Genomic DNA, 14,146 nt, shown 5'->3' with positions numbered 1-14,146 from the left:
GCCCGCCCCCGACACACGGCCCGCCCCGCACACTCCCCGCCCAACCGTGTCTTCAGGCCCGCCCGGGGCGCAGCGCCGTAGGGCCCGGTCCTTGCTGCAGCCGCCGCACCCTGCCCGGGGCCGGGGCGCCCTCGGGCCGCAGCAGCCACGGGGCGAGCCCGATGAGAGGAGAGCAGCGGCCACAGGCGCACCGCGCGGGGATGTTCATCCAAACCCCCTCAACACGCCCCAAGGTTCAGACGGCGGGAGAGGCAGGCACGGCACGCCGCGGACAAAAACAGATCCTTTAATGATTTTTGGTTCTCTGTGAAGCACAAACAGGGTGGTTATTCATGTAAAAACAAACGGGGCCAAGGCTATGTACAAGCTGTGGAGTCCCACCGCGGTGGTCCGAAGGGAGGGAGGCGGCTCCCACTGAGCACCGGCAGCGCGGCCCGTCCGTCACGGCCCAGTGAGGCGGGGAAAGGCAGGAACGAGCGCGGGGGGACAGCAAGGGGCGCTCCCGGCGGCGCGGCCTGACTCAGCCGAGCGCAGCCCGCGGGGAAAGGACATGCAGAGGTGGGCGGCGATGGGCCACGCTAGGGCAGGGCCGGGGAATAATGCGGCGTTTGCGGGTACCTACACCCCTGCACTCACCCGGCCTCGCTGCCTCCTGCAAACCTGCTCCTTGAAAATCCTGCGAGTTCGGGCAAGGGCGGGACCCGCAGGAGCAATGAAATAACCCAGCGCAGGGCAGCGTGCCATGGACAAAGGTCCTCCTCCAGAGGATGGAAGGGGAGCAGTAGCTTGGGTAGGCTTTGAGGAGCTGGGAGACAGGCAGAGAATTGGGGCAGCTCTCCTGTCCCCTTCCACACCAGTGCCACAGACCTGTGCCTGAGATGTGGCAGCCGTGCTTTCCGAGCGGCCTCTGCGCACATGGAGTCGGCACACATGCGACATGCGAGTATTTCCCAAACGAGCATCCCTGAAGTAATTAAAAAAAAACCCAACCCTGGCCTTGTGGGTACACAGGGTAATGGTAATGCCATGGAACAAGTCAGTGAGAGCACGAGGGAGCAGCCAGGGCCCCAGCACAGAAACAGGAGCTGAGGTGGAGCAGGGTTCGGTCCGGTACCACCAGGCCACAGTATCAAACGTTAATTCCTCATTAAAGGAGGCTGGGGACATTTATTTTGGGAGACACTGACTCCGTGAAGCAAAGCTGAACAGTCAGGCAGTGGTACTGAACAGTCAAGACAGTGGCTCTCACTGCTCAGCCAGGTCACCCCTCACCTGGCCTCTAGAGACCCTCAGGGAGGAGATGGGGATCAGCCCTAAGCCTCAGCCTCCCCTTCCACCGCCTCCAGACCTGTTGGAAGAGCAGGGCCTGGGGGCAGAGGGTCCCCAGGGGAAGAGGGCAGCTTTGTGCTGGAGGGACATACTCTGTACTTTACAGGAGGGGAAGGGTTGAAATGGTCCGAAATGCCCCACTGCACAGCTGGGGTCATGTTAACTGCTACAGATACTATTGCTAGCCCACGAGCTGAGCGCTTTTATGTCAGTGGTCCAGGGCAGAGTCACTCCTGCAGAACCCTGTGCCTGCCCATGCCATGCCATGCCATCAGGGAGCGAGCAGGCCCCAGGCTCAAGCACAGCTCCACGTGTGTGGCACTCCCTCCGGGCCACAGCTCTGCCAGGGATTGCATTTGGTCATTTCATTTCCGTGTTTGGGGTAGATACTCACAGTGCCCAAACAGCAGAAAAAGGCAGCATCAAAAGCAAAGCCCCAGTGGCAAAACCCAGGGCAGAGCCAGTGACACCAAACACAGGGACTGGCACCTGACTTCTCACCAGTGGCCTCACAGACGCTGCCAACCGTCAGGCAAGCGCCCTTTCCAAACAACTCAGGAGAAATTCAAAGGGGAAGCTCCTGAGACAGAAGGCTCCTCACACCAGAGCTCCGGCCTCGTCAAGAGCCCTGGGCTCTCCTGCCTTCTCTTCCCTATGTCCAGGTCCTCCCTCCAGAACGCACACGCGATGAGCGAAGAACCGGGACACCCGACACCCAGCAGGCATCTACAGAGCCTCCTCCTGACGGCAGAGCCAGTGCGGTCAGAACCATCTGGTCAGCACGAGGAGTTCTTCCGTCCTGCCTCGCCTCAGCTCTTCTATCCAAGTACATTTAAAAAACAACAGAGTGATACAGTTGTTTAAAACCAAATTTGTCTGTGTTTTTCCTGTGGTAGTGGGTGGTCTTGTCTGCTCCTGCCACCAGGACAAGAATAGGAGGCCACAGCCCAGAGCTACTGGTTTTCCTCACGCATCTGTTCCATGATGTTGATGAGGCTTTCCAGCCCGAACACGTAGCCCATGTCGGGTCCGTCGTGCACAGTGGGGTCGTCGCGGAAACCCTTGAACGTGCTGTGCGCAAAGTCAATCATGCGCACGTCCACCTTGGGCTGGGCCGAGGAGCCGGGCTCCGAGCTGCCGCCGTCCTGGAGGCCCTCCGGGACCGAGCCCTCCACCCGCTTCAGGCGCGCCTCCGGCCGGCGCTCCGGCAAGGTCCCCGCACGGCTGTCCTTCCCGTCGTAGATGATGAGGAGGGAGCTGGAGTAGAAGCGGTAGGAGGCCTGTCTCTCCAGAACCGCCTTCAGGCTGCGCAGTTTGGCGAGGACAGGCTCAAAGAGGTCCTTGCGCAGCTCGATGCCGTTGTGGAGATACTGGTAGAGGGCGTTGCGGAAGCCTTCGATGGAAAGGCCGCGCCCGTAGTATTTATTTCTGCACAAGTAATGCCCCGTGTCCAGCTGATAGACCTGGAACACCAAAGGAAATGCACATCAAGCGGAGCAACAGGCTAAGGGCACACCGAGAGCCCTGAGCTGTCCTGCACTGACAGGGCACAGGGAGCTCATCCTATCCCCATTATGGCTGAGTGGGAGCAGGAGACAGCTCTGCCCATTCCCTGCATCCCAGAGCAGCTCATGGGTGCTGCTCAGGGGCATACTCAGGATGCCTGAGCACTAGTCCTCTTCCACGACACCCAAAAGGGGCTCACGAGTCCCAGTGCCCCAAAAAGGCATGACACAACTGACCCCAAGAGTTAAAAAGCCAAGTCTTACAGCAACTCAGACAATCCTCTGGCAGCAGGAGCTGCTGACACCTATTGCCATTACATGGCGAGTGATTAATGAGGAGCCCTCATTGCTTCAGAGTCTGTGGGCAGAGATTTGGGTTTACAAGATCTGGTTCCTTCGGCAGGTGTGGAAAGGAGCGATTATTGCACAACAGCAAACCCTCCTGCACAGGCCCAGGCACAGCAAAACAACTTTTTAACAATCAGTGCAGTACAGAAGGAAATGTCAGACACTTCCATTCCCAGCTACTGTGATTCTGGCTGAGCACTAAGCCACAAAAATAATTTCATTAGAAAATCCCCTAACTGTCTGTGAACAAAGGAGCTCTGGACAAAAGAGGCCATCTCAGGGAAAGCAGGTTCATTTGTTTTAGGCTTAGAAATAAAGACAAAAATGGCATGAATGCTGCTGTACCTACCTGCAGTGGGAGGTTCAAATGCAATGCTCAGCAGGAAACACTAACTGGGAGGCTTAATGCAGCTGCGAAAGGGAAGGTAGAGCATCTGCAGCCTGGGGATCCCTACCTGCATCCCACACACACGCACACCCAAGGTGGCAGAAGTGCTCTGTTCACACTTCTTCATCTGCCGAGCAGCCTTCTCCTCAGAGGCATCATCTCCGTGCTGTCTGGTCCCCATCTTCAGATCAAGCACGCAGGGAAGCTTGAAGTGATGCACCACGTTCTCCAGCAACAGGAACTCTGGGATACGTGTCAAGGAGAGCTCACCCAGCACAGACAGGGACCTGGGCCAGCAGGAGATAGGGCTGGACCACAAACAAATAGGAACCAAAAAACAGACAAGACCAACAGCTTGGTGAGTTGAAGAAAAGGACAAAACCCAAACAGTGCACCCAGACTTGGACAGCTGGTAGAAGGAAACAGCCTAGAAAGTGGAACAGCCAACAGCAGGAAGGTCACATGCAGTTGTACTGGAAATTCAGAGGGGAAACTGAAAAGCAAAACACTGGTGTCAGGAAGGACATAGTATGCCAGTAGGAACTGCTGATCCATTAAGACAGAGCTTAAAGTCTAATCAAATTAGCCATTTGACCATATGGATAAACAATACAAAGCCCACAGACTGAAAACTCAAGGGTCAAGTAATGGCAGGGCTGGCCTGTCCAGAACAGCAGCACTGCCCAACACACAGGGGGGACCTGGGGAGGTGACAAAGCCAGGAAACAGAACAGTAACAGGAGCCCTCTGTCACCAGCACACAATGGGCAAGCCCCCGCACTGGGGCACAGCACTGAGAACACACCCCAGGCACTCTATACAGCAACTTGTTCCAAAAGGGAGGAAAAACACCCCAAAAGTTTGCCCTAAGGAGTCCCACTGGGCGCAGATCAACATGTAAAATCTGAAATGGCAACCAGAGCACAGCTGGATTAAATGTGCAAGAGCGGAACTGTGTTTGGTTTAGAAAGAGGAACTTCATAAAAAAAAGGAAGTGTGCTTAAAAAGGAGAGGGCAGCCAAAGAGAATGACTTCTCAGCAAGTGATGCAAGCTATTTAAAAATAAAGTCTGGAGGCTCCAGGCTCACACTTGAGAAATGGAGAAGGAAGCCCAGGCAGTTAAAATGATGAATACAGCTATTAAAAGTAAGTTTGTTTCTATGTGAGGAAAACAGAATCCAGGTGAAACAAACTAACCCTGCAAGCTGACAAGTTCAGCAAAAGCAGAGGAGTCATTTGCAAAGGCACAGAAAACAAGCCCATCTTCAACCGTATGAAGATGTCAGTCAGACTGCCTGAAGGTGGACCGAGATCTTTAGGGCCCCTTCCAATCCAAACCATTCAACGACTCATTAGTGTCACAGTATGGGAAGCAGGAAGGAACACGTAACTCAACTATGGTTGAGGACACAAATGCCAAGGGAAATGCAGGCCTGGGTAAGGGTAAGGCCAGGGCAGCAGCAGCCTGGCACACCCAGCTGTGCTTCCCAAAGGATACTGTACAGCTTCCGGTCCTTGGACTCCGAGCGCATGCGGCTCAGCTGCTGCTTGTGGCAGCGCAGGCTCCAGGGGTTGTAGCTGATCTTCTCGGAGCTCAGGCCGCTGTTCCCATCCAACATCTGAAATGGAACATCTGAGTGGATGTGCAAGTCCACCCTGGGACTCTTCGTTTCCTGGATGCTGCTGGTGTAAAGACAGAACAAACGTGCCTGTTAGAATCCATCAGTTCTTCACACACAACTGTCACATCCTCCCCTGGCTCCTGTCCATCTCCTGTCCCTTCTCCTGCTGCACACAATGCCAATCTTCTAACAGCAAATCCTCACCAATACCCTGGGCTGTGGACCCAGGCTCCAGGATCAGGTCTATTTAATATCTCTGCTAACAGAGCAAACAGGAACACTTGTTCCTCTGGAAGCTCTGGCTGGGGTGAGGAGGTAGAGGAACCATATTCAAAATACCCTGGGAAGAAACCCCTAGGTTAATAACCAGGTGGACTGAAGAGTGTCCAAATCTGCTCTGTAAGCTTTGGTTCCACATCTGATACACTGCCAACACTTACCCTGTATCAGAAGCATTTCATATGGATGAATTGGTCCTGAACCCAGCCAAACTCCTGACACAGTCTGCAGTGCCAAAATTTGCTGGGCTAGCAAGTGCACAACAGCCTGGCCACCTTAAGGAACTGCAGAACATCCTCAGCCAAAGGAGTAGGGAAGAGAGATCTCCCGATATTCCTGTTGTCACTGGGCCCTCCAAGTTTTACCTTTCGGTGCTGTCACTGGCCAGGCCAGGCTTCTCCTCCTTGTGCTCGGTGCCGCTGCTTGACCTGTGAAGGCTCCGGCGCGAGTGCTTGCGCCGTGGCTGGTCCCTCTCGGGCAGGTCATCCTGCTCCAGAGCCTCGTTCTCCACATAGGGGTAGGCCACCAGGTTAATGTAGCCATCACTGTCTCCCTCAAAACAGACAGACACCACACCTGCCAGGGAGAAATAACACGTCAATTCTCCCGGAGGAGGGAATACACAACCAATATCAACCAAATGTTCTGCAGGAGAGAGGAAAACATAGCTCACAGAGAAGCAAAGCAAGCCCAGAGCAATGAAAGAGGAGGAAGCTCTGCCACCGCAGGAAACAAGGACAAAAGTGCAGCTGGTAGGCTGAGGGTGTGATTTATTTCCTTCCTTCAGTCTTGCAGCAAATGTCAAACTGGAGAGAGTCAAGTACAGCCTGCCAAGATGCTGAGGGGAGCAAAGCGTGTAAAATAATATCTGGTTTGTCTGGATAAGTACCTACCTGCAGAAGCATTCCTGATGTTGACAGGGACATCACTGGCCAAGCAGGACTGTGCTTTCTCCGCTAAAGGATTTTTCCAGCATCAGAGCAATCAAGTACAGAGCCCTAAGGCTGAGGTCACAACTGCCACTCTTCTCCCAAGTCAGCCAGTTTCACAAAAAAGGGATCTGCAAGGGCCCAGGCCCTCCTAGCAATAAAAACAGGGGGCCCTGGAAGCATAACTACCTCTGCCAAGTGCAGGCAAGCAGGGCCATGTGTCCTGTCCAGTTTTGCCTTCTGAAGGCTGCTGGAAAGCACCATAGTCCAAGGGAAGTTATAGATCTTCCCCAGCAGACTCAGAATATATCTGGCAAGCCACAGAGCAGGACCGCTGACACTTCCAGTTAGGGCTGACATTTTCATTTCTGGGACTACTGCCCCAGCCCTGAAAATGAGGCCATCAGCCCATCTCCTGATGTGCAATGACAAAATGTTTCATTAGCTTGTCACTAGTATTGACTAGCTGCCAGGAGTTTCAAATGATGATGCACTGAATCAAATCTATCACAAACATGAGGAAACCTTGCCCTGCCCAGCTGATGCAGGCCATCCTGTTCCCATCCTTCTTTTCTCCTTATCTGCACAGGACAATGTTAACAAGGTTCAGGTGGCTGAAACACGACTCCAGAATGTCACTACATAATTCTACTCCAAGTGCTGCCTGGATGTGCTCAAGATAGCTCTGTGAAGTCTTACAGTAACATCCAAGTGCTCAGACAGAAAATATCATACCCAGTGTTCCTCTCCCCCAGATCAGCAGGAAAGATTTCTAGGACTATGAGGAAACTGCACAGGATGAAATCTCACACTGGGAGGGTTGTGCACATCCCATGCCATTAGAGACCTGACCTCAAGAAGACAGGAGTCCATCTGGACTATCAGCTTCATCAGTTTTAAACACACTTCCCCAAGAAAAGCTCACATCATATGGACTCTAGGAACTACAGAGGCTTCAGTGGGATTTCTGATGGGACACTGGAGCACTGTGTGCCCCCAGAAGGGCCAGAGGGTTAAGAGAGGACCCGTCTGTTGCAGACTGCTCCCCTCACTCATGACAACCTGTGTGCAGACACTGGGAGGGAAGCTGACACTGCTTTGAGACAGTCAGGCTGCAGCCAGATGCAAAGGCAAGACCCTGAACAGATGGTGGTCCCAGCTGACAGTAAAGTCCCACCTTCCCAGTGCCACATGGAGACAAAGCAGCAGAGGGAACAGGAACACTGAGCCCCCCAGAAGCCTACCTGACAACATCACCATCCTGAACACAAACACACAAAGCTGGAAGCCTATAGAGCTTCTCAAAGACACAGCTGAGCTGCCAACCGCCTACAATGACACAGGCACTGGAAAATTCCACTCCTTCGAAGCAGCTGGGGACAAGGTTGCACCTCAGCACTGGGAAAGCCATACTTCCTGCTTCAGCAGCTTGCTGCTATAGGTCCATAAAAGAGATGGGATGAGGAAGCAATAAATTATGGAACTGGAATGTGCAAATGCTCATTCTATGATCTGGCATCATTAGCTCAAGGTCAAGGCTGTAATTGACAATAACTTGGTAATAAAACTGCTTCAGTTACACATCCATAACCTTAAACTTTAGACTACAACTCTCACACTGCATATTCTCTGTCTAGAAAGAGGAGCACATTCAACTCAGTATGCCTACCAAAAGAAAAATTTCCTCCTTTCCAAGCGTCGCTGTCACATTGCCAGCCCGCACAAGAGAGTTTAAAAAAAGCAGTATGACCCCAAAAGACAGTGAGACAGCAGCAGCTGCAGGAAAATGGAAGGGCAGGTTCTTAAAGGCTGTGACTGCATTCTGGAATGCCAAGAGGCCTCACCTTTGTACTCAGGCGTGAACTCCTTCATTTCTGGGGGCAGGGACTCGTAGAAGCGCTGCTCCCGGGTGATGAGGGGCTTGCAGACAGTGTGGTCGTCGTAGCGCATCATGCTGCTGTGCCCGCCCACCTGGTGAATGAAAGGCTCCAGCAGGACCCCCCGGTCTCCAGATCGAGTGGCATTCTTGCCATACTTGCCCACTTCCATGGTTTGACAAACACACATTGCGTTGGGCACCCGTTGCACTCTTGGAGCATGGGGAGAGCCACATGGGCTGGGAGGGGTAGCTCAGCAGTGGTCAGGCAGCCACAGGGGGAAATCCTGGCAATTTGCTTCCTTGCAGTGACCTGAAAAAGCAAGAGATTCCTGTTAGTAAAGGACCACTTGCACTCACTCCTTGTTTGCTTGGAGAAGTTTATGGTACTTATTTATATCCATATCCTCTTCTGTTTACATCCTGCTTGTTCCAGCACGCTCCTCACCACCTCTTTAATCCTACAGGTAAACACACGCTAATTCAGAGGCAGTCCCATCCAGAGCTCCTCCAATAGGATTGACAGCAGACAGGGAAAGGAGGAAATACAGCTATTTTAAGCCTCCCATCTTTATAAAGTATTATTTCCTTCCCTGTTCATTTTATTAGTAAGGCAATGGAGCAGACTATGAGCTATAGCCTACACCTGCCTATCATTACTGATGACTGACACAGGCAGTGCAAACACTTCCAGAATCTGAAATCCCCCCCTCATGCCTCTGCATTTTTAACCTCTAAATAATTCCTGTTCACCTGCTGCTGTCATACTGTTTCCTCCTCTAGCGTTCACTTCTCTTCAGGCACTGACATGAAAGACAGAGTAAGACAGTCATTCTGTCACCGTGTGTGCTGGAACTGAATGGATTCTGCTCAGACTCTCTCCTTTATTACTCTCAGCCTTTCAGGAAAATTTTCTAATGCTTTCACAGCAACTATATGCACAACAAGGCCCTGATCTCTAGAGGTAAGCAAGATATACCACTAAATCCAGATGAGATTACAAGTGCTTTACAGAAGCAGATGGTCTTTTAGTGTTTGCAGAGTGCCCGGTACAGCCACAGGATGATGGAAAAGTAAAGCTGCCCAAATTCTCTCCAAATGACTTGCCCTTTTTCCAGCTTAGATCACAGCTGCCCCTGAGGCTGCTGGGGAAAATGTCACAGGATTTCCTCACAACGCTGAGTTATCCAAATGTTGGTACAAGAACCGTGTGGTGACTACAGTTTCCGAATGCACTGAATTTCCAGTTTCTTCACACGGCGACAGCCAAGGGTAGTAATTTAAGAACTGATGGAACCTGGAGGCCAGAGCAAGGGACACGGCTCAGGCTCAGGCTGTTCCTCATGTGGCCACGGGATGTCTCTGCAGCTACACAACACTGCCAGGCCGGGCGAATTCCGGATCAACACGAGCCCATCTCCCCGCTCCAATTCGGCCATGTCAGAGATGAAGCTCAAGAGATTCAAAAGGAGGGGTGATACTTCATAACATGTTTAACCCAATCTAACCCGAATTCCACACAGCAGGACAATGCTTCTCTCTCCCTGCTTGCTCCCCCGCACTGGGTTTTTGGGATAGTATGAGTGTACGTACATTTGAGTTGAATCATCTCGCTGACCCCGTGGAAAACATTTCCTTTTGTGGTTACATGGCCACACCACCACATTCAGTGCAAGGGGAATAATGCGAATATTTAGCTGGCTTTTAAGGCAGGGGCCAAGAAATAGGAAGGGAAAAACCCCACAACACAGATAGTCCCTCTCTGTAGTAACTCATATCCAAGTCTGTTCAAGGCATCCCTCCAACTCTGTCTCCCAAACTCACTCAGAGTCTAAGCTGAATCAGAAACAAAAACATGCTGGGGATTTCTCTCCTTCCCGTTATTTGCTTCATCAACAAGAAGAAATTTCAGCAGCAGACACTCACATGTTTTAGTTGGGTTTAACACAGTTAATATCCAAGAACAAGCGAGGTACCACCATCTGCAAGAGGTCAGCATTTCACAGATTCCAGACAAATGTTTCACAGACTGAAGTCTCTCCTTCCTGATGCAGTTCTGTCTTGGATTCAATTTCTTTTATTTTGCCAATGACTAAAGCAGAGCTTTCAGTTATTCCAAACAATACAGAGGACAAACTTAACTTCACACTTTTCTGTAGTTTAAACTTTGGAGGACAAGAGAAATACAAGATTTATCTGAGTTGCTATACTCAGGAGACATGCACATGATGCTCAGCACTGCAGTCATCCAAGGGCTGCTGGGAAATGGCTGTGGCCACCAAGCATCCTGGGCTCACAGCCAAGTACCCCAGCACCCCCAAGAAACCCCAACATGACAAATTGTGGGTGCGCAGGCTGCCTGTGAGGAAGTGAAAGCCATAAAACCAAAACATTCTGAGGCTGTGACACAAGAGAAGGAGCTGGGCATCAGGTGGGGACAGAGTCCAAAGCCAGATACAACTGCTCTACACATGCATCCACACACTCCAAAGAAACAGTGACACAGGCAGTATTTTCCCATGGTCAAGAGAACGTGAGAAAAAAATATTTTGTGGCAAGCAGCATTTTGGAGGCATTTGTAAAGATGAAGATTTCCATAGGGCTTGAGAAAGAGACACTTCATAGCTCATGGACACTATCCACAAACAAAGACAGAAGAATCCCAGCAGTTTTAAATGAATATAAAGCAGAAAACTATTTGAAGTACTATATATTACTCATCCTTTGTCCGTTAAACAAAGGCATGAGTTCAACTATTTTAGCTGGCTTATAAAATTCAATGTCCTTCCAATTAAACTGCAAAACACAGTGCACAGTCTAAGAAACAGCTTGAGGGAGACCAGTTCAGTTAAGCAGATCCTTTGGCATCTTCCACCACCACCAGTGCAGCTCAAGCAGCAGTGAAACACCCAGGCCAGTTTAGCACCCTCTTCCAAAAGAATGATCTCTCCTTAAAAAAACAAAGTCCCCACTGAGCTGGACTAGGGAAAGGTAGGGTTTAAGATCAGAGTTATCTGTGACTACACAGACATACCACCCCCGTATTTCATTATCCTCCCCAGTAACAGACTCATGCACTGGAACAGAATTTGCTCTACAATATTTACATCTAGACATCCCTTGGAGCAGATACACTGACAAAGTCTGATCTGCATACCTCACTGTTTAAACACTTCCTGGCAATAAGATGTATTTTCTTGTAGTGACACATCTCCAAACAAAATTCAAGTAAGACATCCAAGATAACTCTGCTCTTCCTAACCCATTAAGTGGGGTAAACCCTGTCCTCAAAACCAAACATCACCCTCCAGCAGAGAATATATCCCTTCGTGGGAACAGTGCTGTGTTCTTGAAGACCCAGCCAGAGACCTCGTAAACATTACTGAACCCTGGCTGAAGACTGCAGGTGTCTTACCAGAGCAGCATCAGACCCAAGGAGATGCTCCTGCCAGTTCACAGCGCCAGAGAACAAGAACAGCGATGTCTCCTCTGAGGGTGTAACTTAAAGGAGACAGAAAAATGAGCCTTGGAGGTCAGCACATGACAAGAGGGGAGGGCAGGGAGCAGCAGTGCCATGGGGGTGAGAATTACTGCTGAGCACCCCACGATGCCCATGTCCCTGCTCTCTGTAAGCCATCTTGTACAGGAACACTGGCAACGCTTCACGACTCACTGGTAAAGCTACTTCCCTAAATAAAAAGGAGAACAAATGCTTTAAATTGTGATGAATCACACAGCAAGAACACTGACTGCCCTCAGCAGCTTGCACATCCGTGTTTCCAGCACCGCCGCTCCTCCGACTCCAGCCCCCAGGCCCTGCCCTACCGAGGGCTAAGGCAGATGGCCACTGATGACTCTGGAGACAGGCCACAGGCAAGGGATAAATACAGACCTCAACGTCACCATGACACAAGCTGGACTTTCCCTGAACAGCCCCAGAGCACTCAGGAGCAAAGCACAAGAATAGAAAATACCAGTATAGCAAACAAGAGGAGTACAGCATTTGGTCAATTGGTTTCTGGTGAGCTAGACTCCTTAGCAAAGAAAAACAGAAGCATTTGTGCTGAAAAGCAGGGTTGTTTCTACTCATGCTGGATTGGATGAGGTATGAAAAGAAAATCCAGTCTAAGAAAGTTTAAAAAAAAAAAGTGTTTCCCACTGTGCTATGAGATCAACTCCCCAGCACAAAAGCTGACTCCCCCACAGGTTTGAAACATGTCTGTCTAGTCAGCAGTAAATGGAGATGAGCCCTGGGACCTGGGCAGAGAACACAACTCTCCAGGAACCTGCAGCAACACTTAGGAGGTAACCAGAAACATTTGGCCTTGGTGACACCCAGGAAGCTACAAATTTTCCTAGCTTACTTAAGCACATAGCTTTGAATCCTGAGCCTTCTCATGCATCTTGTCCAACACTTGAACTACTACCAAATACTCCTTTTTGGACAGGCTGCTCTCACCGTGACAAGTGTGGCTCGTCAGATTGAGGCCAGGAAGTAGAATACAATCTATATACATGCATCCAAAGTGGAACAGACGTCTCAGGAAAAGCTGCTCAAGAATGCCAGCTGAGGAGGAGAACGGCAACAGGGAGGAAGCGCAGTGAACAAGGGCTTGGAGAGGACAAAAGCCACTACCACGCATGCTCCACCCTGTGCCATGAGCTGAGCTTCCTTCACCAATCCTCTTTCTTCCTCATCAACAGGGCACATATGCACCAACTGCTATGTGCTCACAAGGAAAGAGCCTGATCTTCTTAAGATAGAGCTTGTCTGAACCTTGGGAAAGGGAAATAAAATTAAGCTTGTAGTACAAGTCCTTAGACATAGCCTGTGCTTCTGGCTCCTAAAGATCTGAAGGAAGACTGCAAGTTCTGAGAGTTAATTTTCTTCCTTATAATTTGTATGGGGCTGTGGTTTGGATTCGTGCTGAAAACAATATTGATAATAGAGATGTTTTTGTTATTGGTGAGCAGGGCTAACTGAATCAAGGCTTTTTCTGTTTCTGACACAGCTCCACCAGTGAGGAAGCTGGGGGTGCACAAGAAGCTGGGAGGCAACACCCCAACTGGCCCCAGGGATATCCCAGACCATGTGGTGTCAAGTGTAGCATGCACAGCTGGGGAAAGAAAAAGGAAGCAGGGATGTCTGGAGTGATGGTCTTCTTTTCCAAGTCACTGCTACTGTGATGGAGTCCTGCTTTGCTGGGGACAGCTGAACACTTGCCTGCCCATGGGAGGTGGGGAATGAGTTCCTTGTTTTACCTCCCTTGTGCTTGCAGTTTGCTTTACCTGTTAAACTGCCTTCATCCCAACCCCCGAGTTTTGTCACTTTTACCCTTCCAATTCTCTCCCTCGTCCCACCAGGAGGGAAGTGAGTGAGTGGCTGTGTGGGGCTGAGTTGCTAGCTGAGGTTAAACCACGAAAGACTGCTTGTGCCATACTTCTATAACACTGATCACAAAGCTTCAGCACTTCTGCCAGCAGCCTGCGAGACCAAGAATTTTCTCCTTTTCCTAAGAAAGGAGCGGAAGCCAAGCCTTTTCAGCTCTTTCTGAAGAAAGAGAGGCTGAGCCGTGTACTTTTAACTCTGGCTGGACTGCTGAAACCACTCACTAAAACCAGTGCTTAGATCTGGGCTTAAACAAGGCTTTTTCTTCTTAGAGGCCAGATTAGCAAGAATTGCAAAGGCCCTTCTGCTGTCACCTCCACATAAGGCATGGCAAGCTTTCCGGGAGGGATGAGGTACTGGGAGTCCTTGTTAGGGATTCAGACCCAGGACACAGACAATACCCCTTTTCTCACACTGGCATGCTACAGTGGTAGCTCCTCTCCCTGTTTTTATCTCATTTTTTTTAAGCCAACTCTTAGCA

At 50.6% G+C, this 14,146-nt stretch overlaps 1 protein-coding gene across 7 annotated transcripts in view; it reads right to left on the bottom strand.

The window, feature by feature from the left end:
• Positions 1 to 265: 265 nt before the first annotated feature.
• The window catches only part of IP6K1 (inositol hexakisphosphate kinase 1), a 36,870-nt gene continuing 22,989 nt past the window's right edge, over positions 266 to 14,146 (bottom strand). For 5 of the 7 annotated variants that reach the window (XM_038149126.1, XM_038149132.1, XM_038149131.1 and 2 more), the window contains 5 exons: positions 8,245 to 8,589; positions 5,837 to 6,047; positions 5,069 to 5,253; positions 3,638 to 3,813; positions 2,283 to 2,792 (listed from right to left, as the gene is read on the bottom strand). In XM_038149126.1, coding sequence (XP_038005054.1) covers positions 2,283 to 2,792; positions 3,638 to 3,813; positions 5,069 to 5,253; positions 5,837 to 6,047; positions 8,245 to 8,467 — 1,305 coding nt within the window. In that variant the 5' untranslated portion in view covers positions 8,468 to 8,589. Of the gene's footprint in view, positions 2,793 to 3,637; positions 3,814 to 5,068; positions 5,254 to 5,836; positions 6,048 to 8,244; positions 8,590 to 14,146 lie in introns of all 7 variants that reach the window. The other 2 variants (XM_038149127.1, XM_038149133.1) reach the window with 2 other exon arrangements.

Source organism: Motacilla alba, chromosome 12, assembly GCF_015832195.1.
Source record: "Motacilla alba alba isolate MOTALB_02 chromosome 12, Motacilla_alba_V1.0_pri, whole genome shotgun sequence".
Lineage (NCBI taxonomy): Eukaryota > Metazoa > Chordata > Aves > Passeriformes > Motacillidae > Motacilla > Motacilla alba.
Note: the sequence above shows the minus strand (reverse complement) of the source record. Positions and strands in the feature narration are given on the sequence as shown.